Raw genomic sequence first — 27605 nt, 5'->3', positions numbered from 1 at the left:
GAACCCAAGGTGTTGACATTGACCACAACATCTTTAATCCCACTCACTGGCCATCCAACGTGAAAAAGTAAGTGAGGTTTACTGCCTTCTGGAGACGGAAAAAAGCCCCAGGCTACACTTATCACTGAACAGACTGCACTAGGAAGAGGCAGGAATAAAGACAAATAAGTGTCTTTTTTTGCACTTCTGTAACAGTGGGTATCTCTGAAAGAGACTCCCTTCTCATGCCAAAACGTTTTCCAGACTTTGTTGTGGGAATTGGCCGAGCCGGCAGGTGCCTGAGCTGACGAAAGACGTGGGATCAGGTAAAGCTGAGCTCATGGCCCACGGCGGGAAGTCAGAGGCCCCCAGGCCCCTCCCCAGGCTTTGGCAGCAAGCGCTCAGGCCCACACTGCCAGGCCTGCCAGCGGCAGCACGAGCTCAGGTGTACACTGCCAGGCCCGCCCGGGGAGCAGGAGCTCAAGTCCACACTGCCAGGCCCGCCCGGGGAGCAGGAGCTCAGGTCCACACTGCCAGGCCCGCCAGCGGCAGCACGAGCTCAGGTGTACACTGCCAGGCCCGCCCGGGGAGCAGGAGCTCAGGTGTACACTGCCAGGCCCGCCCGGGGAGCAGGAGCTCAGGCCCACACTGCCAGGCCCGCCCGGGGAGCAGGAGCTCAGGTGCACACTGCCAGGTCCGCCCGGGGAGCAGGAGCTCAGGTGTACACTGCCAGGCCCGCCCGGGGAGCAGGAGCTCAGGTCCACACTGCCAGGCCCGCCAGCGGCAGCACGAGCTCAGGTGTACACTGTCAGGCCCGCCCGGGGAGCAGGAGCTCAGGTGTACACTGCCAGGCCCGACCGGGGAGCAGGAGCTCAGGTCCACACTGCCAGGCCTGCCCGGGGAGCACGAGCTCAGGTGTACACTGCCAGGCCCGCCCGGGGAGCAGGAGCTCAGGTGTACACTGCCAGGCCCGCCCGGGGAGCAGGAGCTCAGGTGTACACTGCCAGGCCCGCCCGGCGAGCAGGAGCTCAGGTGTACACTGCCAGGCCCGCCCGGGGAGCAGGAGCTCAGGTGTACACTGCCAGGCCCGCCCGGCGAGCAGGAGCTCAGGTGCACACTGCCAGGCCCGCCCGGCGAGCAGGAGCTCAGGTGTACACTGCCAGGCCCGCCCGGGGAGCAGGAGCTCAGGCGTACACTGCCAGGCCCGCCCGGGGAGCAGGAGCTCAGGCCCACACTGCCAGGCCCGCCCGGGGAGCAGGAGCTCAGGCCCACACTGCCAGGCCCGCCCGGGGAGCAGGAGCTCAGGTGTACACTGCCAGGCCCGCCCGGGGAGCAGGAGCTCAGGTCCACACTGCCAGGCCCGCCCGGGGAGCAGGGGCTCAGGTGCACACTGCCAGGCCCGCCCGGGGAGCAGGAGCTCAGGTGCACACTGCCAGGCCCGCCCGGGGAGCAGGAGCTCACTGTCCACAATGCCAGGCCCGCCCGGGGAGCAGGAGCTCACTGTCCACACTGCCATGCCCGCCCGGGGAGCAGGAGCTCAGGTGTACACTGCCAGGCCCGCCCGGGGAGCAGGGGCTCAGGTGCACACTGCCAGGCCCGCCCAGGGAGCAGGAGCTCAGGTCCACACTGCCAGGCCCGCCCGGGGAGCAGGAGCTCAGGCCCACACTGCCAGGCCCGCCCGGGGAGCAGGGGCTCACTGTCCACACTGCCAGGCCCGCCCGGGGAGCAGGAGCTCAGGTGCACACTGCCAGGTCCGCCCGGGGAGCAGGAGCTCAGGTGTACACTGCCAGGTCCGCCCGGGGAGCAGGAGCTCAGGTGTACACTGCCAGGCCCGTCCGGGGAGCACAAGCTCAGGTGTACACTGCCAGGTCCGCCCGGGGAGCAGGAACTCAGGTGTACACTGCCAGGCCCGCCCGGGGAGCAGGAGCTCAGGCCCACACTGCCAGGCCCGCCCGGGGAGCAGGAGCTCAGGTGTACACTGCCAGGCCCGCCCGGGGAGCAGGAGCTCAGGTCCACACTGCCAGGCCCGCCCGGGGAGCAGGGGCTCAGGTGCACACTGCCAGGCCCGCCCGGGGAGCAGGAGCTCAGGTGCACACTGCCAGGCCCGCCCGGGGAGCACGAGCTCAGGTGTACACTGCCAGGTCCGCCCGGGGAGCAGGGGCTCACTGTCCACACTGCCAGGCCCGCCCGGGGAGCACGAGGTCAAGCCCACCCAGGGCAGTGAGGGCCGGCGGGGAGGCTCCCGGGCTCTCTGGGTGCACAGCAGGTCCTGCGCCTGGCGGGCGGCCAGCAGGACCGCGTCCAAGGGAGTCCAGGAGAGCAGCAGGGGCCCGACTCTGAGCCCGGGGGGAAAGCAGAGATCGGTGTCACGGGGGGGCAGAAGAATGACGGCGGCACCAGCCGGGGCATCGATGGGAGCTGGTGGAGGAGCTGTGGGCACTGGCCCGGGCGCTGTGAACCCCTGCACAAGAGGGGGGCTCAGTCTCAGTGGAAGAACTTAGGAAGCAGGACGAGGGGCGGCTCACAGGCTGGACGTGGCGTTCAAGGCGAGGGGGAGACTCCAGGGAAGGCAGGTGAAAACTTGGATTGAGAGAGTAAAGCAATCACTTTCTAGGTCTCCCAAGGAACTGAAAGAGGAGACTCCAGGAAGCAGGAACGACAGACACGTGGACACCCGGTGGGGACGGACAGGCAAAGATGGGCAGAAGAGGCCTGCATGCAGGGCGGGCACCATGGGGACGACTGGACGCGGGAAGAGGGGACCGAGCGCACGCGCTGGCTTGTTTTAGGGAAAACGGGCTCATCAAGCAGCTGGGACGTGCCGGGCGAGGGGCGGAGGCAGGTGGGGGTCCCGGAAGCTGAGGCCCCGGGTGGCATCTGCTCACAATGGGCCGAGTGGCCTGTCCTGTCCCAGGGAAGGGAGGCCCGAGCTGGAGGTGCTGGGCAAGAGCGCAGGCTGAGAGGAAACAGGGCGGACGGCAGAGAAGCCCGCGCCCCGGCGCAGACACCTGGAAAGGAGGCAGGGACTGAGGGGGCGACGCTCCCGGAGAGGAGGCCGGGGCCTCCCGGTGAGGAGACGACCCCCCAGGGCCAACATCCAGCGTTGAAGGAGGGCCAGGTACGCATCGACCGGCGGCCCCTCTGCAGGGCTCAGTTTCCTCATGTGGGGACGGAGGGGCCCGAGGAGGCTTCCCTGACCCCAGGCTTGGGCCGGGGGCTGTGGAGAGGCACCCCAAGGCCCCAGGGCGGGCCAGGCTCAGACTCACCGAGGAGCCACTGCACCTCCACTTCTCCCGCCCCTTGCTCTCGCCCAGCACACGCCACGTGCGCCCAGGGCCCCGCTTCTCCAATAGGGCCTGACATTTCAGTAAAGGACTTCTGAAAACCAAAAAGCCTTAAACGAAGGACTGGTGACATCTCGGCCACGTGACGTCCAGCTGAGGGGCGCCTTGACCAGGTCCCCGCGCGTCTCAAATCGCACAGTGTGGGCAGTGGAAGGCTCCCGGTGTGGAGGGAAGGGGCAGCGTTGGGGGAAAGGCGTTTCTAGGCTAACTGTGTGTTAAGGGGCTGAGAGGTGGAAGGAAGGAATGGAAACAGGAAGAGTTGTGATTAGCATTTAAGATAGTTAAAACTTTTTCCTGAACATTTTTCAGGACCGTTATACAGCAACCATGATCAAGTTCGACATGGGACATCCTTGTTATGGGACACTGTAATACTGGTAGTTTAAATTACCAGTCATTTCAGATTTTAAATTCTTCTGGGGTGCTTCTTATGTAGCAAATGGCCATTCATTTTTTTTTTTTTTTTTAAGATTTATTTCCTCCCTCCCTGCTGATTTTGCTTCTGTGCTGTCTTCCTTTCTCATTTTCTCTCCTCTAGGATTCACCAGGATTCGATCCTGGGGACCTCTGATGTGGAGAGAGGTTCCCTGTCAATTGTGCCGCCTCAGTTCCTGGTCTCTGCTGCGCTTCACCTTGACTCTCCCCTAGTCTCTCTTTTGATGCGTCACCATCTTGCTGCGTGACTCACTTGTGCAGGAACTGGCTTGCCACATGGGCACGCTTTCTCTTCCTTTTCACCAGGAGGCCTCAGGGATCTTGCACATGGTAGGCAGAAGCTCTATGACTTGAGCCATATCCTCTTCCTGTCACTGATTTTTAAATACTCAATAAACAGTATTTTATGATGATCCACTATAACAAAAGAAATTAAATTTAAAGATTGTTCCAGGAGAAATGGTGAAAATACAAGTGATGAATTCAACTTATTCAGAAGGAAATTATATTGATAAATGCAATCTTGCATTACAAATACTGCAAATGACATATACAGATTCCTGAAGTTAAAGTGGACGTCAACTTTTTATTTCTACCCAGTTTCATGTTCAGTGTATCTGCATCACCAAGTCTCTTCTCAAGGCCAATTTTCATGAACTGACAAGATTTATAAAGCAGAGATTGTTAAGGAAATGCAGACCATCTTATCTCCTCCATAGGAAATAGTCACGAATCAATGTCCTGTTTCCAGACGTGATCCACATGCATTCGCTGATGTGCTTGGATACCACAAAGGAGTTTAAAGATGCTAATTTCACATTAGCTGCAAAATTTAGAGCCAGACTTTCTTGAGGGAAAAAAAGGATGTAATCGCTGAACATGGACAATTATACAAAAGCACCAAAACTCTTCCTCTTTCTTCACTTTCTGTTGTTATTCTTCCAAAAGCATGCTTCTGAAAGGAGTCATTATTTATTTACAGAAGTGGTGGTTAAAAAGGCTGCTGTGTAGCCAACAATTCATGCCACACGCTACTTAATGAGAATCTAAATAACAGTAGCAAAGCCCTCACCGTAGGTTTCAATACTGGAAAACAAAGGAATTGAAATCTCTCTTTGCAGCTGTTACTAAGACAGATCTTATATTTTTCACAAAAATACATTTTAAATAAAATTATTTCTTGAAGCTATTCTTTGCTCATAAAGAGGTTGAGTCATCTTCAAAGGATAAAATACTTTGTAAAGATAAAGTGATTTTATCTCTAATTTATTCTTCAAAAAAATGATTTTGTAATCAAAGAGTACTACACCCAGTAATTCGTTGGGGAGGGAAGGAGAAGGCTAACAGTGAATCAGAGTTTTATGGCAGGAAAGGACAGAACTGCAAGAATTGCAAATGAGTGGGAGGGTGGAATTCCAAGAGCCAGGAAGCCTTAGTATCCAGGTGCACAATTTTGGAGATGAAAACAGAAGTCAGTGCAATCCAGGATCTTCCAGTGAAGAATAACAGAGCTGAGTATGTGTGAATGTTGTCTTCTCTCTACACCAACAGCGGCCGATAGGTAGAAGTGCTTAGTAAGTGCCAGTTACCTAAATGGAATTTGTTTGAGCTCGGACTATTTATTGAGTTATTCTGCCTACTCCTCAGGAAACAGAAGCCATCAGTAAAATAAACAAAAGTGGTAGAGAAGGCACTGTCTGTTCTCTCTGAAAATCGATGGACCTTCGCCAGTAACTACTCTTGAATCATAACACAGGCAAATAAATATTTGCACCTATAATTAAAGAGTCCACCAGGGAAACTGTCTATCCACAGAGGTCAGAAATGAAATATGGTTAATAATATGGTTCTAAGAAAAATCATGTTGCTATAAAATGAAAAGGAATTGCTGCCAAATAAAGCATTTCTTTCTGAAAAGGACTGATAAGAAAAGATTAAATATGAGAGAAAAACTTTGCTGGAAATTTCTTAATTAAGATGTATTCTCCAGGGAAGCAGGCGCAGCTCAGCGGTTGAGCACCTACTTCCCATGTACGAGGTCCCAAGTTCAATCCCTAGCACCTCCTAAAAAAAAAGAAAAAAAAAAAGAAATCTCCAACTATATTTAGAAAAGTATAGGAAAACAAAAAAGTCAAACTCTGGAATTGCTGAAATACTCGTAATAAATTGATTTCATTAAGGCTGATGAGATACTTAATATTTGAAACCAATGACGGTGTTCTACTCTTCAACATTCCACTATCTGTTCTGTTCCACTAGCTCATTTTCACATTACAATGTATTTAGTCATGGACCTTTGGAACAGCTATTAATTGGCGATCACCAGTCAATCCTGGAATAAAAGTTCATTTGAAACTGACACTGTCAGTCCAATGGAATGTCAGGAATGAAATTCCATCTTCTCATTGGCTACTGGACCGACCCTCAGTTGCTGGAAACGACTATTACCTTCAACAGCAAGCCAGAGTTCTGGAAAGAGGGAAAGGTCAAAATGTTAATAGAGCACGCTTTCTTTCCTTTATTGAAGTGTGGCTTAGCTCACAAGCCTAGAGAGATACCATCTCTGTTACAGGTATTTCCTGTCCGTTAATTAGTGACTCGGGTCCTTCAACTCCCAGAGCTGATGATTAAGCCGCAGGAAATCCCCCCCTGCGCCGTGACTCACGGAACCCAGCCCGGGCTGACTGAGTGGACGCAGCGGGCTGGCGAACGTCACCTCGGAACATCAGGAAACCACAATAAGGGCAACGGCGGCTCAAAGGCATGGCCTCTGCAGGCCTGTGCTCCCTGCACGGAAAGAGGGCGAAGGTGCGGGAGCGTGGAGCCGAGGCACACCAGCACTGCCACGTCTGCCAGAGATGCCGGGGCCTGCCGGGCCGGGGGCAGGGGTCATGCGTCCCTCACATCCTCCAGGCTTCGATTTGCCCTCCAGGAAGAGGCAGAGAAGGCACGGCTGGCCAGGGACACACGACCGGGGCAGGACAATGGCGCGAGGGGTGCCTCACGGCTGGACAAAGCCACGGCACCGCCACGTCTGAGGGCCACCGGCCCTGGCGTGTGGCCTCTGGCGCCGAGTCCCAGCAGGTACTTTCCCGAGCTGCCCAAATGGCTTCAGGGCACGGGTGCCCCACATCGGCCCACGGTGTGGCTGTGCTCCAGGAAAATTATTTGCACAAGCAGGTGGCTGCTCGCGGCTCCCGGGCCGGAGAAGCCTGGCGCACAGGCTGGGAAGCCTGAATGTGGCCGCTCATGAGGGGTCGCAGGAAGGGGTCCCAAGAGCCCTGCAGAAAAGAAACCTGACTCCTTCTGTTTAAAGCAAATACCCTAAAAAACACAAAAACTAAAACAAATACCCTGCTAAGGCCCTGGGAGGCTAACATCTTTCCACAGCCACGCTGGGGAGGCCCGGACCCCCCGCCGCCCGACGGGACCCGCACACCCACCATCCCAGCCGCACCCTCAGCCCTGCTCGCTCTGAAACGCACCCCAGTTTCAAGGCAATTTTCTGGGCGCGAAAGATCCTGAAGCGGCCCTGGACAATTCCTCCAGTCATCCTGCACCGACGCAACCAGGACGCAGGAAATGAGGGGCGGGTGCGGGGGGCTAGAAGGCACCCGCTGTGAAGGCTATCAGCTCTGGCAATTGTTAGGGTACTGGCCCAAAACACAGATGGGGACGGGACCCCCACTGCCCACCCTGTACAACCTAAGTGGGAAGGACCCCCTGCTCTCCCCATAAGCACTAAGGGGGAGGGACCCCACTGCTCACCCCATAAGTCCTAAGGAGGGGCACCCCACTGCTTACCCTGTAAGTCCTAAGGGGGATGGACCCCCACGGCTCTCTCCACAAGTCCTAAAGAGAAGGGACCCCAGCTCACCCGGCACTGGCCCTAAGGTAGTATGGGTCCCTCCGCCCACCCCACACCCATTTCCCCTCTAGCCCGTGGTGAACTGAGGGGACGGGGATCCCCCTCCCCCGCCAGCTCCCCAGGCCTCCTCCGGAACAGGGTCCCCATTTCCCCTCTTTCCAGCAGGGGCAGGAACTCTCTCCTGCCGTCCCTTCCGGCCTGTCACAGGGGGTAGACCCCGTGGGGCGGGGACGGGGCTCACAGGCCTGAGGGGAGGCTCAGGCCTGCACGGGGGTCCTGGGCCAGGCTGCCGAGGGCGGAGGCGCGCACGGATAAAAGTCCCTCCAGGTGAAGTACAAGTAACGGCAGGTGAGGCCCCTTCTCTCCCTTTTGGGGAGCCCTCTCTGTGCCAAAAGAGCATACACGATCAATAGCTTAGATCTCATCACGTAACCTTCAAAATCGGTAAAGGAATTGCTACTTTTCACCTGACTCGGTCCTAAAATAAAATAATGACTTTCAGAATTACAATAACAGAGAGACTACTTGGGGCAGGTCCATTTTAAGTGAACTTCCAATGCACAGAAACATTTCCCTAAATACTCTGTATTTAGTCACTTCCAATAACACCACATATAAAACCTCTCAAAGAGCAACCAAAAAGAGACAAAGCTGATAATTGCCAATGATGCAGATTGTCATAAAATGGACAGTCTGGGGTATTTAACACTGGCTGGCGGTGTGTGTTCAAGCAATGTCACTGAAATTTTATTCCAAGATGACAAAGACTGGCTTATTATCATTTTTAATTGTTTCAATCTTGGTGGTCCCATTTCTATTTGAGACATGGTTCCTTATAACTGGTTACGTGAACGATAAACCATGTGATGCTTTATGACACAGTATAACTTAAGACAAGTAAGACGGGTTGATTGAACAAGCCTGGCCAAGCAGGTAATTTAAAAGTTAAAAGAGTTCATGGACGACCACGGCACAGCACACATACACAGAATCGCCTGCTGGCCAACGTACCTAGAGAACAATGCTCAAAGAAGAGAGCCAGGACTCACCGCAGCTTAAGTTGTCGGCATCTTTCAGAGCTCTGCTGGGGAGAGCCCAAAAGTCGTTCTGCCAGTCGATCACATTCCCTTTCACGTCACAGCTGAGGTTGGAGAGGATTTGGGGATTCATGGTAAAATTCCAAAGTCGAAAGTTATAAATGTCCCCTTTTAGCGAGGCAATTTCTTGCTGAACGGAGCCCAAAAACAACTTCCCATTTTCAGGGATGACGACGCCCCTGGTGGAATCGCACGGAACCGTTTCATAGTTTCTTCTGAAACTGACACCCACTGCGCCCAAAGAATTATTCCAAACCAGGCAGAGCTGCTCAGAGCTTTCCGTGAAAAGGTCTTCGCTCTCCTTCTGGACTGGGAGCGCACCGTTTAGCAAGCATTTTGAACCGTGGATAGACAGGACATAGTCGCTGCTGTACTTTGCGAAACTGAGCAACGGTGTGAGTGACGCGTGCAAGTAAGAGAAAACAATCCAGTCACCGTCTCCGGGGCCAGTTTTGGTCACTTCGAAGCACAGTGTGAAAGCACTGAGCTGCTGAATGGAGACGTTTTTTGCAACGGAGACCTGGTAAGCATCGAGCGACGGGGGTAGGATGACCTTTCGATTCCTCAAGGACACAGCAACTAGGACAAAACATAACAGCAGAGAGAACGCGTGTGAACTTCAGAACGTGGACCAGTGAGATGCAAAGAGTTGGCTGTGCCAGGCGGCTCCACCGCCCCGCACACACCAACGGGTCCTTGCCGCTGTCCCAACACTCGCCCCCTTGTCTGTCCATCCTCTCTCTACCACCAGCCCATGGCCAACAGTCTGATTCCATAACGAGGTCATGACAGCCATCAGGGCTACTTATCGAAAGCACACTGTCAGGCACTGCCGGCTGTGCCCGTAAGCGCTATCTCCGATACACCATCACCGTAACTCTGCATGTTGAGTTAACGTGGTCTTTGTTTAAAAAAAAATGGAAACTGTGCTTCAGAGGATGGAATGACATGGCTATTCGGCAGAAGAGCCGGGATTCCAAGTTATTCTGCCTGCCTCCAAAGTCCATGCCCTTTCCCCTACAACGCACTGACCCACAACTTAATCCTCAGTTTTTCTCCTCTCTTTCTCCCTCTTCCTGATAAAACTTCTCTTAATCCATACTCCAGATGCAATGCCCTCTCCTCCCAGCCTTCCGACTCTGGAGGCAGAGATCAGGCTTTCCGTGATCCTAGGGGATAGAGAAGTCCAGAGGGGAGCAGGTGTAGCACAGAGGATGAGGCCCTGGGTTCAAACCTTAAAAAGAAAAAGGTCCAGAGCAATCCTGCTCAATTTTAAGCCAGCCATAGTTGAATCTCACACCCAAACCTCTGGATGGAGCCAGTCAAGAGGATAACAAACATTTTTCAATCCCTGAACTTAAAAACAAAAACAAACAAGCAAACAAAACCCACGTAATTAAGAAAATATTGGTTTCAGGAAAGTTCTGTTTATACACATAAAGATTTTCGGAAACAGGCTATGTTTTTCGAATAGTGTCTGAACCAAGTAACTAATAGCTTTATTTTCATTACCAGTTGCCTTCCTTTCTTCCCAGACATTCCTATACTACCCTGTCACCCTTAGACACGCTAAATTCTGCCCTTTGTCCCCATGTCCAGGCTCGTTTAGGAACAAATGCAGAGACAGTCCAGTGAGGGAGTCGAGTGAAAAGTGCATCTTGGGGTCTCCTGTGCTCACATCTGAGCACACGCGCCGGCTCAGGAGGGACCACGAGAGGCAGCGCCGCGGCGTCGCCCTGCGCTGGGGGCTGCCTGACCGCGGGCATGTCGCCGCCTCCCTGCTTTGGTCTCCTCACCTGCACACCTACTGCACAGGTAACCAGCGAGGGTTCAGACAGCTCAGACCTGCAAAGCCCGGGAGCAGCGCCTGCACTGTAACTAGAGAGACCAACGACTGCTGGATCCACGATAACCCCAAGTCAACAGAGCGGGTGAAGACAGCGGGTCCAGGCCTGGGCTCCCAGCCCAGATGCACATGCACCCTTCCGTGCTGACTGCCCGGGAAACACCCCTCCTCCCATAAACAGGCTTCCCACAACAGGCTTTTAAATACGCCTTTCATCCACCCCAAGAAAGCCTTTATGGGAAAAACACCATTTCAATCTAAATTTACTAGTTAAACAACCATGATGGAATTCAATAGAATCATGGATTTTAGCCTGCTTAAAGAAAATGAAGCAGTTTGCAGGTCTACGTTCTAGGGACTCTGCAATACGACAAACCCAATATTCTGTAGGCACAACCAACATTAAGAGGCTGAGAAGATACACGTGCCACAAGAGCTCATTAGGGTTTAGGGCTTATGGGGGACATACAGATGATTCTAATTTCTTTTTTATTTCCAAAATTATTTTATAATTTAAAAGTATTATTTTAAAAGATATTGTTTTAAAGTGTTATTTTTTAAGTATTATTTGTTTTTAATTAAAGCATGTGTGTTTTGATTAACCACACATGGACCTAAGGTCAATGTCTGTCAAAAACAGCAAATAACTCCATAAGCAAGAAACACAGTTTACAGTAGCAAGAGTTGGCCATTTTCAGAGCTGGGCCTTTCTTTTGTTTTCCTTTTTGTACCACAGCATCTCCTTAGGAAGCTCAGGATTTTAAAAAATTGTATAAATAAACCTCATAGTCTTGAAGCTTGGGTTTTACTTGGGCAAAAATAGTTTTTGGGGTTTTTTAAAATGAGATTATTTAAACTTTACTATGCACCAGAATCTGATAAATTTGTTTTATTTTCTTTAATTAAGCACTTTCAGGGTGTTTTCCTTGATCTATGCTGTGTATTAGCTTAAGATACCAGTAGTTCTTTTTTAGTTTCACATGTTAATTTTCTATATCTGTCCCCTAGCGTAGTTATTTAAAAGGACATCTTAAAAGCCCTAAATAAATTGATTTCTAAATAGGGCTGTTGTCAATTATCAGTGGAGAGATGTTTAATTATTAGCAGAACCTTGACAGTGTATCCAAGTAGCTTTTGAATGTTCCGCAAATAAACAATATGAAAGAAGTCAGCTCTACTTGTAACCGATTTTGGATCTGGTAGCTACGCATTGCTAATGAAAATGTTCAGAGGCTACGAACAGATTCTTGCCCTTAAATCCTCATCACCATCACTCACACTGACATCAAAGAGCCCGACTGTCTTCGGGCTCTTGTGTTTATAGCAGGGCACGCTAAATGAAAGCAGAAGTCTGGCCCCAACTTGGGTTTACATACCTCTGATGTAGCTGGCATTGAAACCTTTCTTCTGGATGCTGAAGTCGCTTGTAAAGGACACGTACATTTCGTTCGCACTGGAGTTGAACGACAGCCCTTTGGCCGTGGCACCACAAAATTTCGTCTGGCCCTCTCCATTGTCAAGGGTTACGTAGTCGTAAATGCAGTTGGGGGCTTCCTCGATGTCGAAGTCGGTAAAGGTGATCTGGATGACGTAGCCGGCGGGGGCGCGGAGGGTCCACAGGCAGGCCTGGCTGTTGGGGTAGTTGTTGGGGTAGCACGGAGACGTGAAGGTCCCGGAGGCACTCGACAGCACGAGCCTGCAGTTGGCAAAGCCCCACACTGTTGGCCGGACAAAAGAGAGGCGGTGAGGCTGGGACGAGATGCCCACAGTAAGCCGCACGCCCCACCCGCGGGGACGGCCCGGCAGTAAACAAGCGGCAACACCAGAAGGCAACACGAAATCTGCAAGGAAAACGGAACCATCTCCAGGAGAAGACAGTGCCGAGAGCCAGGAAGAGTCAGCGAGAAACTCACGATTCTGCAGCACGGATTCTTCGACTCGAGGGGTCATATACTCTGGGTTTGATGGAAGCCCTGGGAATTCTGCCCCATAAAGCTTCAGGCAGGCCCTGAGGCCTCAGGAGCAAAGGGTAGATTTCACAAAGGACCACAGACTGGGGCTAAGAAGCCCTTTCTAGAGAACTGAACTACTGGCACAGAGGGGGCAAGCTACGAGCCACGAAGGCAACGCTCAGCGTTTCAAACCATGATGGCGATGAAGAGAAACTCCTGGGAAACACATGTTTAAATAAAAAGCTACCCACGCTGATCAGCAGGTTATCTCCGGCTGATGGTACTTTTTCCAAAATTCAAATAGACAGCATCACCTTGTCTGTGTGGAATATTAACAGCTTTGGAAATTCTTTCACTTATCTCGCTTGTTTTCCATAGTTGGTAATTACATACTGGGTGATGTTGTTGCTTACTCATTCATTTGGTAGATATTTGCCAAAGCCCCTTTTAAGTGTCAGGCCCTATTCTAAATAGCTAGTTTTTCCTGCATATCAACAATGTCTCTGAATGATTCATGCACTCAAGTCTTAGACCTAAAGAGAAACACATAATCATAGAACATAATGATGGATGGTGATAGAGGAATGGAGGAAAGTAAAGTGAGGGATGTGAGAGCCTGGAGAGGGGCGGGGACGCCTGCAGGATCTCCCGACCTCTCCCACCCCTGCCATGTGCTCATGTGGCATCCCACTCCCCAGCTCCCAGGGCAGTGGGCACAGGGGAGTTCCTCAGTAGTGAATGAGCAACGCCTAGCCTAATGAATGGAAACACGGCTAAATCAAAATATGATGAAGGAGCACGTCGGAAGCTAAGGTGAATAAATTCTAAGTCAGGAAAACAGGGAAAGAGTCTAGGAGCTTCGCAACAAACATTTGGACGGGTCTCTGGGGCTCCTGGCCCAATTATTTCACTCCTAATGCAGGACTGAGATGCTTTGGCCTCTTCAACAAGTTTAGCTTCTTGTTACTGAGCATGAAGGAGTGATCCTGGCCAGAAAGCAGCAGCTTACCCAGTAGCAGGTGCAGAGATAAAGTGAAATAAAAATAAAGGGAGGCGAGCGGCAATCTCTGCCTCGTTCATCAGGCCTCGGGCATCAGCATTTGAGAACAGGGAGGCCAGCCCCTGGAGCCATAACCGCCTTTAGCCTGGCACGTTACCTTTGCCATGTGCTTCCCCCAAGAGCTGAATGAAAGGGGCAGGAAACATGCATTCAACCCACAGCACTGATTAGGTTGTGCTGGGAAACGTCTTCTCTCCATGCCTCCGCCTCACCACCTTATCCTGGTGGAGATATCAGCATTCACTTCCCAGGTCCTGGGAGAGATTAAAAGGGTCAGGACTGAAAGTCCTGGGAGAGGCATAGCTGGCAAAGTGCTGGCACCATTTTCTAATGTTGGCTATTATTAGATCTTATAAAGCAAAATCCAAGCATCCATAACTTGAGAGGAAATCAGCGCACGCCCCCACCCCCTCACCCCCCACCCCCAGTCGAGTCTTCTCTTGGGCCATCACTGTGAACAAAACGCAATGAGACTGCTCCTCCCTGGACAGGCTGGCGCAGCTCCTCGAGACGGAGCGCTGAGTAGGAATAATTACCGGGCCTGAATGTGATGTCAGATAAACTTTGAATTTAGATGAAATAAATGAGGTTCATACTGCTTATCTAACTTGTCCCACGTTACACATCTGTTAGGAGGACCAAGATTCCTATCAGCTCTTCGGAATGTAAGTCTCGTTTCCTTCTAGGAGAAAAAGAAGTTGTCACAATTAAACAAGAGACGCAAAGCAAAATTGTGGACTGAAGTACTCTATTAAGACAGATTTTTGAATGAGCAATTTCTAAAGCATAGTGTCATTACCCTAAAATTCATATATTTTAAGAAATGAACTTTGTAATAATTTGGTGGAGAATATTGGGGAGTCTGGAATGGAGTGCTTTGGATTTGCCCGAATGGAGCAATCGATGGTCAATATGAAGTGATTGCCACCCCACGAGCTAGAAAATAAGGGTAATAAATTTGCTTTCTCTGAGAGACAGGTTTCGTTAAACAGGCAGTTATGTCAGTTCACTGAACGCAGCCTTGGTAAAACGAGGTTAGAGCATCTTCTAGAGGCCACCCTACTCAAGGAATCTGGCTTGGGATGGTTTCAGCAACAGATACATATTCACACCAATGATTTACAAGCAAAGTTTTCAGGTGATGCAGCTGAGCAGCAGACCAAATTCCATCCTTGGCACTTGCAAAGGTTTAGCTGTAATTTACTCATGCACATTTTTACAAAAGTTAATTCCTCAGCGAAACTCAAATCTAAAAAGGAAAGCCTTCCACTGATGCCAAACCCCAACTCAATATATAAGCAACATTTAGATCTAGATTTAATCATCATTAGGTAATGGATTTTTAATCTCAGCTATTTGGGCTCTCGTCCCTGCCTTGCCACAAGTACTGCTCGGTTAAATGAAAATGCCATGTTCTTTAAATCCTCCTAAGAAAGGAATTTCAGATTCTGAGGGGTAAATAAAGACAGGGATCAATTTTAGCTGCTTCCACCCAGATCTGTGGATGGAGGAGCTGTTTTTACTACGGTGTGTTAAATGGTATTTATAGTAAATCCTGCTGTTTATTGGAAATGTTCATGAAACTATGTCTAATGAATTTGTTGGAAAGCCGGGCCAGTGAAGATTCTTTCCAGAAAATTTAACGAAGTGCTTTACACATTTTGCATCTATTTGAAGTCACTGCTTGAATTACCCATGTGAATATGATAAGTTTGAATGAATGAAAGGAATTGCTCATTGCTAAAAAGCTTTAGAATAGTTAGAAGTCTTGGTGGTTTCTGAGAATTAAACCTCAGGGCCAGAGGCTGGAGAATTCTAGGATCCCTTTTAACGCTTGCTCCATTCCAGAGCTGAGCTGGCTGCACTTCTCCAGATCAGGGCAGATCGCTGAACGGACAATACCAACCACGTTTCGCGTTTCAGCTGGCTGCATTTCTCCAGCTCAAGAACGCATCACTAAATGGACGATACAAACCACGCTGGCAGGCATTAAAGGACCAGTAACATACAGAACTGACGACTTCACCAGAATCTGTCATTTAAGTGATTTCAGGCCACTAGCGCTGCAAGGAATCTGAGGACGACCTGGCTAGCACATCCGCTTCAGTCACGGTGACAACCACGGTGACATCCCACCCTTCCCCGCCGTCCTCCTCTGTGCTGCACAAAGATCAAGTTCCCACCAAGGGAAGGTCGCTCTAAAACAGGTAACCTCATTCAGTCCAGCATCCTGCTGGAACTTCCAGCAGCCACCCAAGGATGTCAGTTCACATCCAAACTCCTAAAGCACTGGTTTCCCCAGAGTTAAACAGAAAACTGTTCAGTCTCCCTTGGTGATGGTTCCAACTCAACATGTCCTCTGGAAGCCTGAACATGGAGCTACCACAGTGACTTAAGCATGAGTTCCAAAGGACACAACTGTACTTGAATCAGTTCAACTGGGTTTGACCTAGCAAGAAAACTTGCAGCTGCCCTGGGGAGGCACCATGAAGCTATAGGATTTTTCCAATCTTGATTCATATGCACCACACCCTCAAACTCATCTCTGTCTTCTGTAGAACTGCTAAAGTTTGCAACTCAAACCTTACCTCTCCGGAACCCTACCTTTCCCTAATCACCTTGGCATAAGACCATTCTGAATTGAACCGCGAATGATAATACTATCTAAGAATCCAAACAATTGTGCTGTTGTAAATCCGCCTAGAGTCAGCTTGTTATATAGAGATACACCCCTTGCAAGAGGATTAGACACACAAGCAAATGAGCGTGCAAATGCACACACCCTTACATATTTTCATGGGAAACTGTTCTCTCTCAAGCGGTGATTGAGTCTTCCCCAGGGGTTCAAAAAAAAAATGGAAAGGTAATGGATACTTCCAAACAGCCCCAGCCACTGGCCTGTCACTTAACTCCCTTCTGGCGAGTCCCCTCAAGGCCCCTCTCCCCTGCTGCAGTCCTGCCGGAGGAATCCAGCCTTGGCCCGTGTTGTCTTCTAGGCACTGCCAAGAAAGAATTCACAAAACTGTGCAGATAAATTATACTAAAGAGCCCCTCGTGTTTTTCTCTCTCCCCTCTGCACCTCTGAGGCCCCCAAACACGCCCTGCTCCCAAGGGTCCCTCCAGCCCAAGCCCCACGTCCTCTCGCTCCCGCCTTTCTCTGCCAGCACCACCCCCCGCCTGCTGTCAATCCTGCACCCCGAGGTGTGATCCTCAGAGCAGCAAGTGCCCGGACGCCTAGGCGGTGACTGTAAGCTCAGAACATGCCAGAAGCGCTCTTACACAGCAAAGCGCATCAGGGGCCCTTCACTCGCCCCATGTGTGCATCTGACACCCCCCAAGAGCACCTGCCCCCCCCAGTTCCTGCCCCTGGAGCAGGGGGTGCACCCCGGCCTGGGAGAGGGGCCGAGCAAACGTGTGGGTGTGGCTCATCGGAGTCTCTGAGACCCAGAGCAGTCATTCAGAGAACAAGTATGAAGTTATCCACACCCAGGGGAGCAGCTGCTTGGCCACCTGCAAGCAAAGGGACAGAAAGGGCAAGGGGGCGAAACAGGAACATGGGGGAAGCACAGGGGCGGAAACGCGCAGGGGAATGAGAACACAGACGCCCGAGGAGCAGGGGCTGTCGTCTTCCCAGACAATCTGTGCCCACTGACCAAAGCAAGCAGAGGGGCTGTCCTCTGTGCCCGTTTCTGCCCTGGGACTCAGCAACACATTCCATCCTCCAGCTCCTCACTCTCTTTAGGCTCACACTCGCTCACTTTCTCTCTCTCTCTCTCTCTCTCTCCAAAGCTCATCTGCGCGCAGACCCCACCGTGTCCAACGCTGACGAACACGTGTTCAGCTCCGCACCGGCCCAAGCCCAACAGCCCACAGATCCAACAGCCCAAAGACCACCCCTCAGTGAACTTGTTTCGATCCTCCTTGGAACCGCTCGCTGCCGATCATCGGCAGGGCTGTCCATGGTGTGCTCCCCATGGCCCTTCTCCTGCACCGTTTCCAGAAGTTCGCTCGGGGCTCTGCCATTACCCGTATTTGTGGTCATTCAACCTGACCCCTTAGCTCATTCCTATGGCCACTCAGCTGAAGGTTCTCCTCTTTCTCCCCTGGACAATTTTAAAAGACCCCTTGCTACTCTCCGTGCCAGTCTTGCCACCTCCAACTCAGCCCCTGCATCCCTCCCAGAAAGAGCCACTTAAACTGCCAATGCAAGCGTGCAAGCGCTCCTCCAGCTCAGGCTCTTGGCCGGGATCCCACCAGACGTCGCTTGGCGGGACACACGCGACGCTCCACCTATGCCTTGCCCACGCCTCCAAGCTCCCCCTACCACCCCCAGGTGCACCCGCTCAGCAGACACGACACAGCCCCATGCCTGGCGCCAGGCTAGGTGCTGGGGATACAGACACGGTCAACGCCCGCTCCCCCTCCCCCTGGAGCTTACACATCATTACACGTGCAGATAAATGAAAAGACCTGAACATCCAACCCGACAGACACTCTGACACAGTAGGCAGCTGGAGGCACTGGCCTTCGCCCATACTTCCCAGAAACAGCGCCCTTTTAACAGATAAGAAAGAAACAAAGACCTGAAGTGCGTAGAAGTGGACCAGGTAAAGAGGGGAGCAGAGGAGAAAAATAAACGAGGTCTCTGGGCAGGTGCAAAGGCACATGGGCTGTCCAGGTAAGAGCTTAACCCGGGGAAGCAGGTGTGCCAGTGGAGGAGCGAAGAGACGGCCTGGCAAGGCTGACGGGGATCGGGTCTGGCAGGATTGTGCGAGCCATGCTGAAAAAACTGAAAACTGATTGAGAGAGCAGAGGCAAAGTCAAAGGGTTTTAATTCTGGGAAAGGAAAATAAGCAGATTTGTGTTTTTGCACAGATTTTTTAAACCCTGCCTCTTAGACATGAACCACCGAACCACCAGCAAACAAAGGTCCTTCTATCTAAGAGCCCCGGCAGCCTACCTCCAAAGTTCTCCGCGGGATGACAAGAAGACAAAGCAGCCTGAGCCTCGGGACAGCACGTCCCTAGCAAGCTTCAGACCACAGCCCGAGGAGTGGGCGGGACCCAGGCTACAGGGACGCTGAGCCAAAGGCAGCCAAGGGGCCAAACCTGTGTTCTTGGGGCTGCGTTTTCTTACCCTAAAGAGGGACTTGGGGCAACTCTAAGAAACACTCGCCTCAAGTTCGCATCGCTTGGCTATGTCACAGGAAAGCGTGCCCTACAGATCATCGAGGTCGCAAGGTAAAGCTGGGTTAAGCTGGCATTACCCAGAAAATGACTGCTAAGTATCGCCAGCCTCAGTAGAGAACGTCTCAGCCTAATAAAGGTGAACTGTAGTCCTGATACCGTGAGGGCAATGAGGCCTCCACTGGCTCAACAGGGCATCCCCGACACTTTCAACGCAGGATGGGAGCGAACGAGACTTCCTCGGCAGGAGGGTGGCACCAAACCCGCAGTAGGACGCTCAAGGAGCGGCGGCTGCCGGGGTCGTGTGGATTTCAACAGCAGAGCGCGCTGGCCACGCGTCAGCTCGTTCCTTCCTCCGTTTCCTCGTTCCTGCTCTCTTTCGCCTTTAGTCTTCTTGCAGACGTCTGGACTACGGCTTCCAGAGGCGGGCAAGAAGGCAGGCAAGAGCAAACCAAGCGTAAACCTCAGCGCAGGTCGCTGCGTCCTATTTATTCCATGTTCTGTGGTATAGGTGACAAACCTGAAGCTAATAACTACAGCAAGTTTTGGTTTTACAGATTTACCCTCCAATAAGTTGGGAGTATCTGTTGGGAAGAAGGTGGCAAGAATTGGGTAAGTGTTCATCTTAGCTCAAATGTTCCCATTGAGTCTTTAATTTGAGGGCATTAGAAGACCTACGCTTGTGCACATAAAGGGAAGCTGTTTAAATCGTCAAGGTTTGGCAGAGCAAATTATAGATGCAAATGGCATAACTTTCTCCCTTTATGGAATAATTTTTAGGTAAACACCGGAGCATGAAGAAAGAGCTGAGGTAAAAATTCCCTAATACAGATATAAAAATAAACTATGAGATTTATTCAGTAAAACTCTATTTTACATATGAACAGCTTGTTTAAATATGCTATCTGTCAGACTAAGCAAATTTCATCACTAAGAATGTTTTCAAAAAATTTAAATGATTTTAACTTTTCACGTATCTCTCAAGTATAACATATTAGGGAAGTGTTTGTGTATGGGTGGGGGAGAGGGAGAGGAAGGAAGAGAGATTACCTTCTTCTTTTCAGCAAACTGAAATTTAGCTGTAGAAATTTTTCTTCTATTTGGGCTCCCCTCTAGAAAAATTAAAAGAACTAGCTGATAAGATTTTGTAATTATTTTGCCAAAAAAAGTAATTTAGGACAGACAATATGCATGTGAAGCTGAACTAGAAACTATCTCAAGATCCTTTCCAAGTCTAAAATTATATTTTTTCAAGGTATTTTTTTCTTTTTTTTCCTTTCAAGTGTGAATACAGGCATTAACGATGCATAAAACATGACATGATGAAATGCAAAAACAGGCGGAGAGGCAGAGAAATAAAAATACTAACAATAACTGGAACAAGCATCATCCAGCGAGCGACTGGTTTGGGGCCAGCGGGAGAGGCAGGTGCACACGCGTAACCCACGTCTCGTGGCGCCCGCCGGGTCACGGGGCGCCTGCGCTGGGTCTGCTCTTGGCTTCCGCGTCCGAAGGCAGGCCTCTTCTGCTTCCGGAAGGGGAGTGGTTTGGGTCTCATCCCCAACAGAGCTCCAACGGCCCCTTGTACCAGGATGAAGCTTCCGGGTAGTTGCAAGGACATCGGAGGCGTCCCGAGGGGCATGTGAGGTTCAGGAGAGCAGGGCCAGGAGCGCCTTTGTGCGGGCCCAGGAGACCCCCTGCTCGTGCCCACCTGCCCACCCTGAGTCCCTCAGGCACAGCCGACACGGGTGACCAGTCAGCACTGCTGGGCAGCCAGCACCTGGCTCTGTGCTGCATTCCTAGGCATAGAAGCGCCCACATCTTGCAATAGCACTTATTGTGCTATTTCAAATATTGCTGGCTTAGAACGAGAGCAAGCTGTGACAGGCTGTGAAGATTTACAGTGTGGTTACGTCAGGAAAAAACTCACCTCCCTTCTCCTCAATAGAGCTGCTTTAGTGTCTTCTCGATGCCTACCAGCTTACTTTTTTTGAAAAAAGGAAAAAAAAATAAGGTCATTACTTTCATGAAGCTAATACGGCCACTGAGAAGCAAGGCTCAAGCTGGGCTGGCCACGTCATTACCAAAATATTTATCCGATTTCCAGTTGCGCCGGGCCGGGGGCGAGGGGGCGAGGGGGCGAGCGTGCTCACCTTGTAGAGCCCTGGTGGGCTCCCAGCAGCTCACGTACCTCTCTGGTTTAAATCGCTTCACCTGCGCCCCGGGGGCCAGCAAAAGCAGCCCTGGAAAGGACGCCAAGTTCACCGAACTTTGTAATTGTAAGTTTCCAGGACAGGATAAAAATCGACCTGCTTATGGGCTTGCAGTTGAGCCTATTTTTAAACTTAAGAAACATGGCAGAATGACTCGTCATAGGTGGGTGGGTGAGGGCACACCTGCAGGCAAGCCGGAGAGAAGGCCAAACCGCCGACAGTGGGTGGGCTGGGTGGTCCACGGAGCAAACGGGCAGTGAGTTTCCAAGAGGAGGCTGCAGCTAAGAATAGAAGCCCGTTTTGGAGACGGGGAGGTGGGGGGATCCTCCCTGCTGGGGAGCGTGGGAAGCAGAGCTGTCCTCTGCTTCTCTGGCTGCTGAGTGGCCGTTCCCAGTTTTGGTAAAATTGCATCTATGCCCTTGATTACCAGTTAGCTTTTGTGGTGTTTGAGACAGAGAGAGAAATTATTTTTAAATACAGAATCCTTTCACGACCCCATTTAGAACATCAATCAAGCTGGGAAGTTTTGTAGGGTATCATCTAAGGGAGTTACTTTAAAACAATAATAGGGGTAGTATTACTCTACGACTGTACAAATTATAGCACCTGGTTTAGTCGGCCCACTCTCATCAAAATAATACCAACAGACAGGCTCAGCCCTGGGAACTGCTGAAATTATACAGGGAGGTCCACTGAACAGAAAACTTGAAAGGGAAAGTTCAAACAATGACAATTTGGGATTCTGACATAAACACAAACCTTTAGATCTACATATGTGATTCTCCTAGGCAAGGCCATTTGATAGGAAGACTATGAGTCATTTTGCAATCAAATCTCAGCCAAGAAAAGATGAGAAACTATAGGTTGTGGATTCTTCAATGAATGAAAATAAATATATATTTAGATACCAGATCTTTCTGAAAACTAGTGTACAGATCATTTGAGTTGACTCCTCAAGAAATCAAAATGGTCTCTTCCCCCCAACAGAAGTGGCTGACTTTCAGTTTTTAAGAGGAGCACAACATCAAGCAGTTTTCTGAAGGACCACCATCTTCAAATTCTCAGGACCGCCCCCGCCAACGGCATAAGGTTCTAAAGGGAAAAAACCACAGCTAAGGTCACTACACAAAATGAGGGGGGTGACATTTTAATAAATCAACGAATCTGAACATCCGCTTGTGAAACGGTTAAGAAATCATTTGCATATGTGATTTTCCTCATTTTAAAATTATCAAACCATTTTTATCCCTTTGAAGGATATTATTTATGATGTTTGACAAATCTCTTTTCCAAAGAACATAAATCATAACTTGAAAGTAAGCCATGCGGATGGAATTCCTCGATCATTATTTTCAACAACAAACATAATCAATGAGAAATCTAAGCATCAGAATGGATTCAAAATTCCAGGCAAAACCCTTGGCCAAAACATAGAAGAAGATGTTTTAAGAAACTGCCTAGAGGACTTGACATGTAAGTGAAAACCCGAGGGTAACCTCTGGTCGCTAACAACCCAGGGACAGCAAAGCCACTTCTTGCAGACTGTGAGACAGGGAGACATCCAGGGCAGCGGACCTGGTCCTCCCGCCTCCTCTCCGCAGACGCGTGCTCACAGGAGCTGGAAATGAAACACCTAGGCTACTCAGCAGCGGCGCTGGACACAAGCCTGGGTTCCTGTTTGAACTGGCGCCCGAGTCGCTGCCAGCCCCACATCTTCGCAGCTGCGCCCAGCGTGCAGAGCCTCCCTGCGCGCGGCCGGAACCAGCGTCCTGCCCGGCTGGCACTGTCAGCGCAGTATCTCAGTGAAAGGCACCACTGTCCCCTTAAACACAGTACTTAACAATTAGACCCGGGCTGCAACCGAGACAGAGGCGCACTATTGCCGCTCGGTTCTAGCAAGCTGCTTCAGGACGCCATGTTTAGGTGCAGCCTCTCAGGTCACATTTGAACTTGGTGCATGTGTCTACACATCTTCCTCCTACGCATTTTAGAGATGTGAAAAAATAAGGGCGTCAGCTAGCAAAGTTCGTTAAGCTAGAGCAATTTTTCTAGCAATAAAAGCAAATAACATTAGTTAATAAAAGCAAATAACATTAGTGAAGTTCTAATAAAGAGGATGTCAAATTCTACCCCCCTTGATACAACAATCCAGTGATATCAATGGTGTGATTTTTCAGTGGCCTTGGGTGGTTTGAAAACACAAAAAAAGCGAAAAATGAAAAGGAAAGATGATGCCAAGGCGCAGTTAATCGGATGCAGGGTTTTAGGGGGAGCCTGGAGGATATATTGCGCACTAAGGAAGTTTGATAAATAGTTGTGATTAATCACTGCAGAACGAGTGCCATCTTGTTAGATAAAATTGGGGCAGCAGTATGGGAAACTGAACGAGCCCCTTTTCCTCTTCAGCCCCTTTGGTAATCAATGGTGAGAAAATAAGAGTAGTAAAACAAAAGCCCCCAGGCCCAGCTTGGGTGGGAGCCCTTTGCTGTCACTTCCTCTTTGGTTCTTTGGGTGTTAGCCAATAAAAACAGAAGTAAGGAGGGGGAGAAAAACACAGCAAGTCGGTACTCCAAGATGACCCACGTCTCAGGGTTTCATTCCAGGGCAGTGATGCCAGTACACATAGTTAGAGATTTCCTTCATCCCCCACTGAGAGGCTTCGAGATTCTGAAAATCTTGGGTTACACCTCCTGACATGTAAGACTACTTTCCTTGGCAGTCTTCATCTAATTTTAGTTGCTTGCTTTCCTTGTCAGATCTTTTTCCTGATTAAATACCACAAATTCGTAAGATGAGTCACATTAGAAAAGGTAAAGAGCAAAAAGTGGTGAATGTTTACAGCTATACACACAGGCAGGTGATGACTGGATGCAATTATAAAGACGCTACACACTTACTAGCTCCAGAAGGTAAGGAAGCTTGACTACTTGATTCACATCAAGATCCAGAGCCTAACCTACACAGGGGATAGAGTCACTTCTCAACGCACATGAATGAGAAAAAAGGGACACATACACACGTGCATGTGTATTTCAAAATATTTAGCTAATTATAGTTTCACCAAATCCCAACCCATTCATAGGTCAACGATGGCTAACTTAAAGATCATGATGTTTTTCTTAACTGATTGGGAACACAGAACTTTCCAGATTAAATTAAGCACATGGAAATTGTTATGGAACAAATAAAAACGACGTAACTGCAGACAAATTAAATTTACTTTACTTCAATTTAGATTTAAAGTAATTTTTTTGGAAGCCAGTTTATTTTTCTATGAAGTCCAAATTTATAAAAAGAAAATGACACCTTCAAATATGCCTCTGCTCAGAGGGCCTATGAATCTTTTGAGGTAGATACAGGAAGTTATTTCTTTGGTGCAGAGCATTCTGAGTTCACACCAAGGTGGCAGAAGCTTTCAAAAGTTTCTAGAAATGAAGAGAAGGGAGTTCTTGGAAATAATGTAGGGAAAAAGTAAATAATGTTTTCCTGTCATCTTATTTCTAACAATGTAAACGTACATGTTGTACCCTCTAGATAAACGACCTATCCCGTGGCTATACTGAAATTTGCCTTTTCAACCTGGTCCATTGGCATTTGATGTGAGTCCAATTGTAAGAAGCACAGTTCATCAAAATTAGATTTTCACATTCCCTGTGATGTATACTTTGGAAGGCATAACACGCACCATCTTAAAAATACGCTGTCCGAGAACATAAACCTATCAGCCATGTTTGTTTTTTCTTGAGTTTCTGGTAAGCAGGGTGGCGCGATGACTCTCAAAACCTTAATTCCACCACTCCATTACCATGTCACTAATGGGTTCAGAAAAATCCAACCACAAAAACATAATCACAGTAGCCCTCTGTACAGGGGTACCCGAAACCTCACTGATTACAACATTTGAAATGTTCCCGGTGGAGGTCAAACTCAAAACATATTTATGAAAAATAAACCTTTATGTTTAGATTTTAAATCGTTTGGCCAGAAAAAACATGGTAGCTTGGTCCAGAATAGAAAAAAGTTAACATAGGAATCCAGGAGAATATTTAGCTGCTTTTTCGAGTGGAAACCCTTGTCAGTATCTGGGAGTGCTGATGAAGGGCTCCGCAGGAACTTAGAAATCAGATTGTTCAGTAAACTGTTAGATTTTAACTCTTTTTACCTTTTCTAAGAGTTGCCTTAGAAAAAAGAGAATCCTTCTGAGAACAGGAAGACAACTGACATCAGACTGGATGTAGAGAAAGACACTGAGCAGGGTCAACAGGCAGTCTAAGAACTCCACGACGATGCCTAGCCACGCATGGTGCACATGGCCAGCAGCCTCGTGCCCCTGGAAGCTCCAGTCTCCTGGGAGGCTCACCCACTTGGCAGCATAACGGAGTCACCGCCATCTTGTACCCTGTGCCGAGATCGCCATTTGGTTTCCCACATTGCTGGACCACCGATCTTCTGGTTCCTCCGGTACATATTACTCATTATAAATCAACAAATCGGCTCCTTGAAACTTGGTGTCCCAAGTAGGAAGATAGCCCCATGGGGCAACGTCAGTAGGGACGATAGGAAAAGTATTTAACAACCAGTCACAACCAGCCATGGGCCGTGACCAGTCGGAGTAGATGCCGGCCAGCAGGCTACATCTTGGTAAACAGCCGCATCTCCACGCTAGAGGAGAGATTTCTGCACCTCCTTTCCTTGCGAGTGAACTTCCAGCTCCCTGTTTATCATCGCTCTATCCTCTGGGCAAGCGGGGACCCCCTCCTACTTACCATGAAGAACACATCTGGACCAGGGCACCCCTAAGAGTCCAAGCCCCCCTCGGAGGCATCTCCTGAGGTCTCTTCCCCAAAACAGCTTGGCATTCTTGTCTTCTCCACACAATGTAGGACACAACAGCAACAAGCTAACTTAATGGTTAAAGACCACAGATACCAATTTTGCCACAGATTAAACCTTGGCTAGAATTTACCGTTTTGACTCTCGAAGCAGTCAACGTGAACTGTGGAATCCCAAAGCCATCCTTTTCGATGTATTATGCTCTAGCCCAACGCAGGGGCCATGTTATCATTGGGAAAATTTAGCTGATGGAATTTTTTGACCATAAATTTATAAGAAACGTAAGACAAACAATTGTAGAGGGAATATTCAGCACAGTCTGTTGAAAGGAACCTAACATTTATGATATTCTGTTTCTTTCCGTCTGCATGTCAGAAACACTAAAAATTGAGACATCAAACTGGCATGTCAACCAGAAAGAATACTTCCAAATCAAACAGAGCGGATCACGACGTGAAAGGACTTCTAAACAAAAGCAAGGGACGTAATATAGTGTTCCATTTCATATTTACAAACCAAACGAGTATTTCCATTGCATATACAATGCTTCTAGTGACCGGTGAACAAGCAGGGTCACAGTCTTCTGACGGCCAAGATACTAAGATTTTTCTCTTATATTTTGCCCTTGGCTATTTCCAAATGGAAAACTAAAGTAAGATTAGGTACAATTGCATTTTTATATCAAAAACATTAATTCATCAGTGAATCTATAGCACACATTTTGTTTGTCCTCCACGACTTTGTAGGAAACTTTTCACGTGTGCAGAGCTTTTAAAAGACAAAATTCCTATTCCTCAAGTCTCCTCTGACCTTTGTGATGGACTATAATTTACAACCCAAGTTTTGGGGGACATACAATTCTGATCCTGATTGGGCTGGCTGAACTCCTGAGTTCTCCTTATGCAATGTCCCAGCCTAGACTCCCTGGAATTACTGGCAGTAGAAGTAAAATCAGTCGCTGCCCTCTCCCTGCAATATCCCGATTATCTAAAGGGCTTTGCAAACATCCCTGCCGTCAGTTGATGACTACAGTTCTAGACTCAGATTAAATATCAGAACTTGAATAACAGATTGAATAGCCTATGTCCAAAGCTGTGTGTATGTGTGTGTGTGCATCCTCTAGGTATCCTCTATAAATTCTTACCTACCAAGTACTGTCTCAAATAGGATAGAAGCAGAAGGCTTTTCTTTAGTTTCAGGGCAGCCAGCTACTTTAACAAAAACTCTTGGAGAAGGCAGTACTGTTGAATATATCACATAATACCAGGTGTCTGAGGAAAACATCATTCACCCAGTTCATCGTAAAAGTTATGAGACTGGCTGCCCAAGGGAAACTTCTTTCCCATAAGTCCTTGCAATCACAACCTTTAACTATTCCTCCATGTTGATTTCTTTAAAATACATTTGTAAGTAAATGCCAGGTTAATTCTGAATGAGATCAGAGGAAAAGTCAGGTCATGCTCTTTCTTTCATGAGTGGATATTTCGTTATGTACATTTAAAACATACTTGGCATGACTTGAGACAGCTTTGTGCGTGCTAAAATGATGTGAAATATTCAGATCGTCTTAATAAGGGCTTTCAGGTATCCTTTACTGCAAAATTATCCTATAAAGAAAACCCTGTTTGTGCCAGCTACCACATTGTTAGACAGTTTTTTCTCAAACACCCATTTCTTTGACTATGTTGAGCTCATGTCATATTTTTCTTATCGCGAATACTCTGGAAACAAAGCAATCAGTGACAACATCTAGAGAAGGATTTTTTCCACATTTCACAGGGTAATAAACCCA

At 49.2% G+C, this 27605-nt stretch overlaps 1 protein-coding gene across 7 annotated transcripts in view; it reads right to left on the bottom strand.

Annotated features, from left to right (window-relative positions):
• ADGRG6 (adhesion G protein-coupled receptor G6) overlaps window positions 1-27605 on the bottom strand; it is a 130937-nt gene that overhangs the window by 59566 nt on the left and 43766 nt on the right. For all 7 annotated transcript variants that reach the window (XM_071218693.1, XM_004452023.5, XM_023586964.3 and 4 more), the window contains exons 3-4: window positions 11946-12287; window positions 8676-9302 (exon numbers count right to left, since the gene is read on the bottom strand). In XM_071218693.1, the coding sequence (XP_071074794.1) occupies window positions 8676-9302; window positions 11946-12287 (969 nt within the window). The remainder of the gene's footprint in view (window positions 1-8675; window positions 9303-11945; window positions 12288-27605) is intronic.

This window comes from Dasypus novemcinctus, chromosome 11 (assembly GCF_030445035.2).
Source record: "Dasypus novemcinctus isolate mDasNov1 chromosome 11, mDasNov1.1.hap2, whole genome shotgun sequence".
Lineage (NCBI taxonomy): Eukaryota > Metazoa > Chordata > Mammalia > Cingulata > Dasypodidae > Dasypus > Dasypus novemcinctus.
Note: the sequence above shows the minus strand (reverse complement) of the source record. Positions and strands in the feature narration are given on the sequence as shown.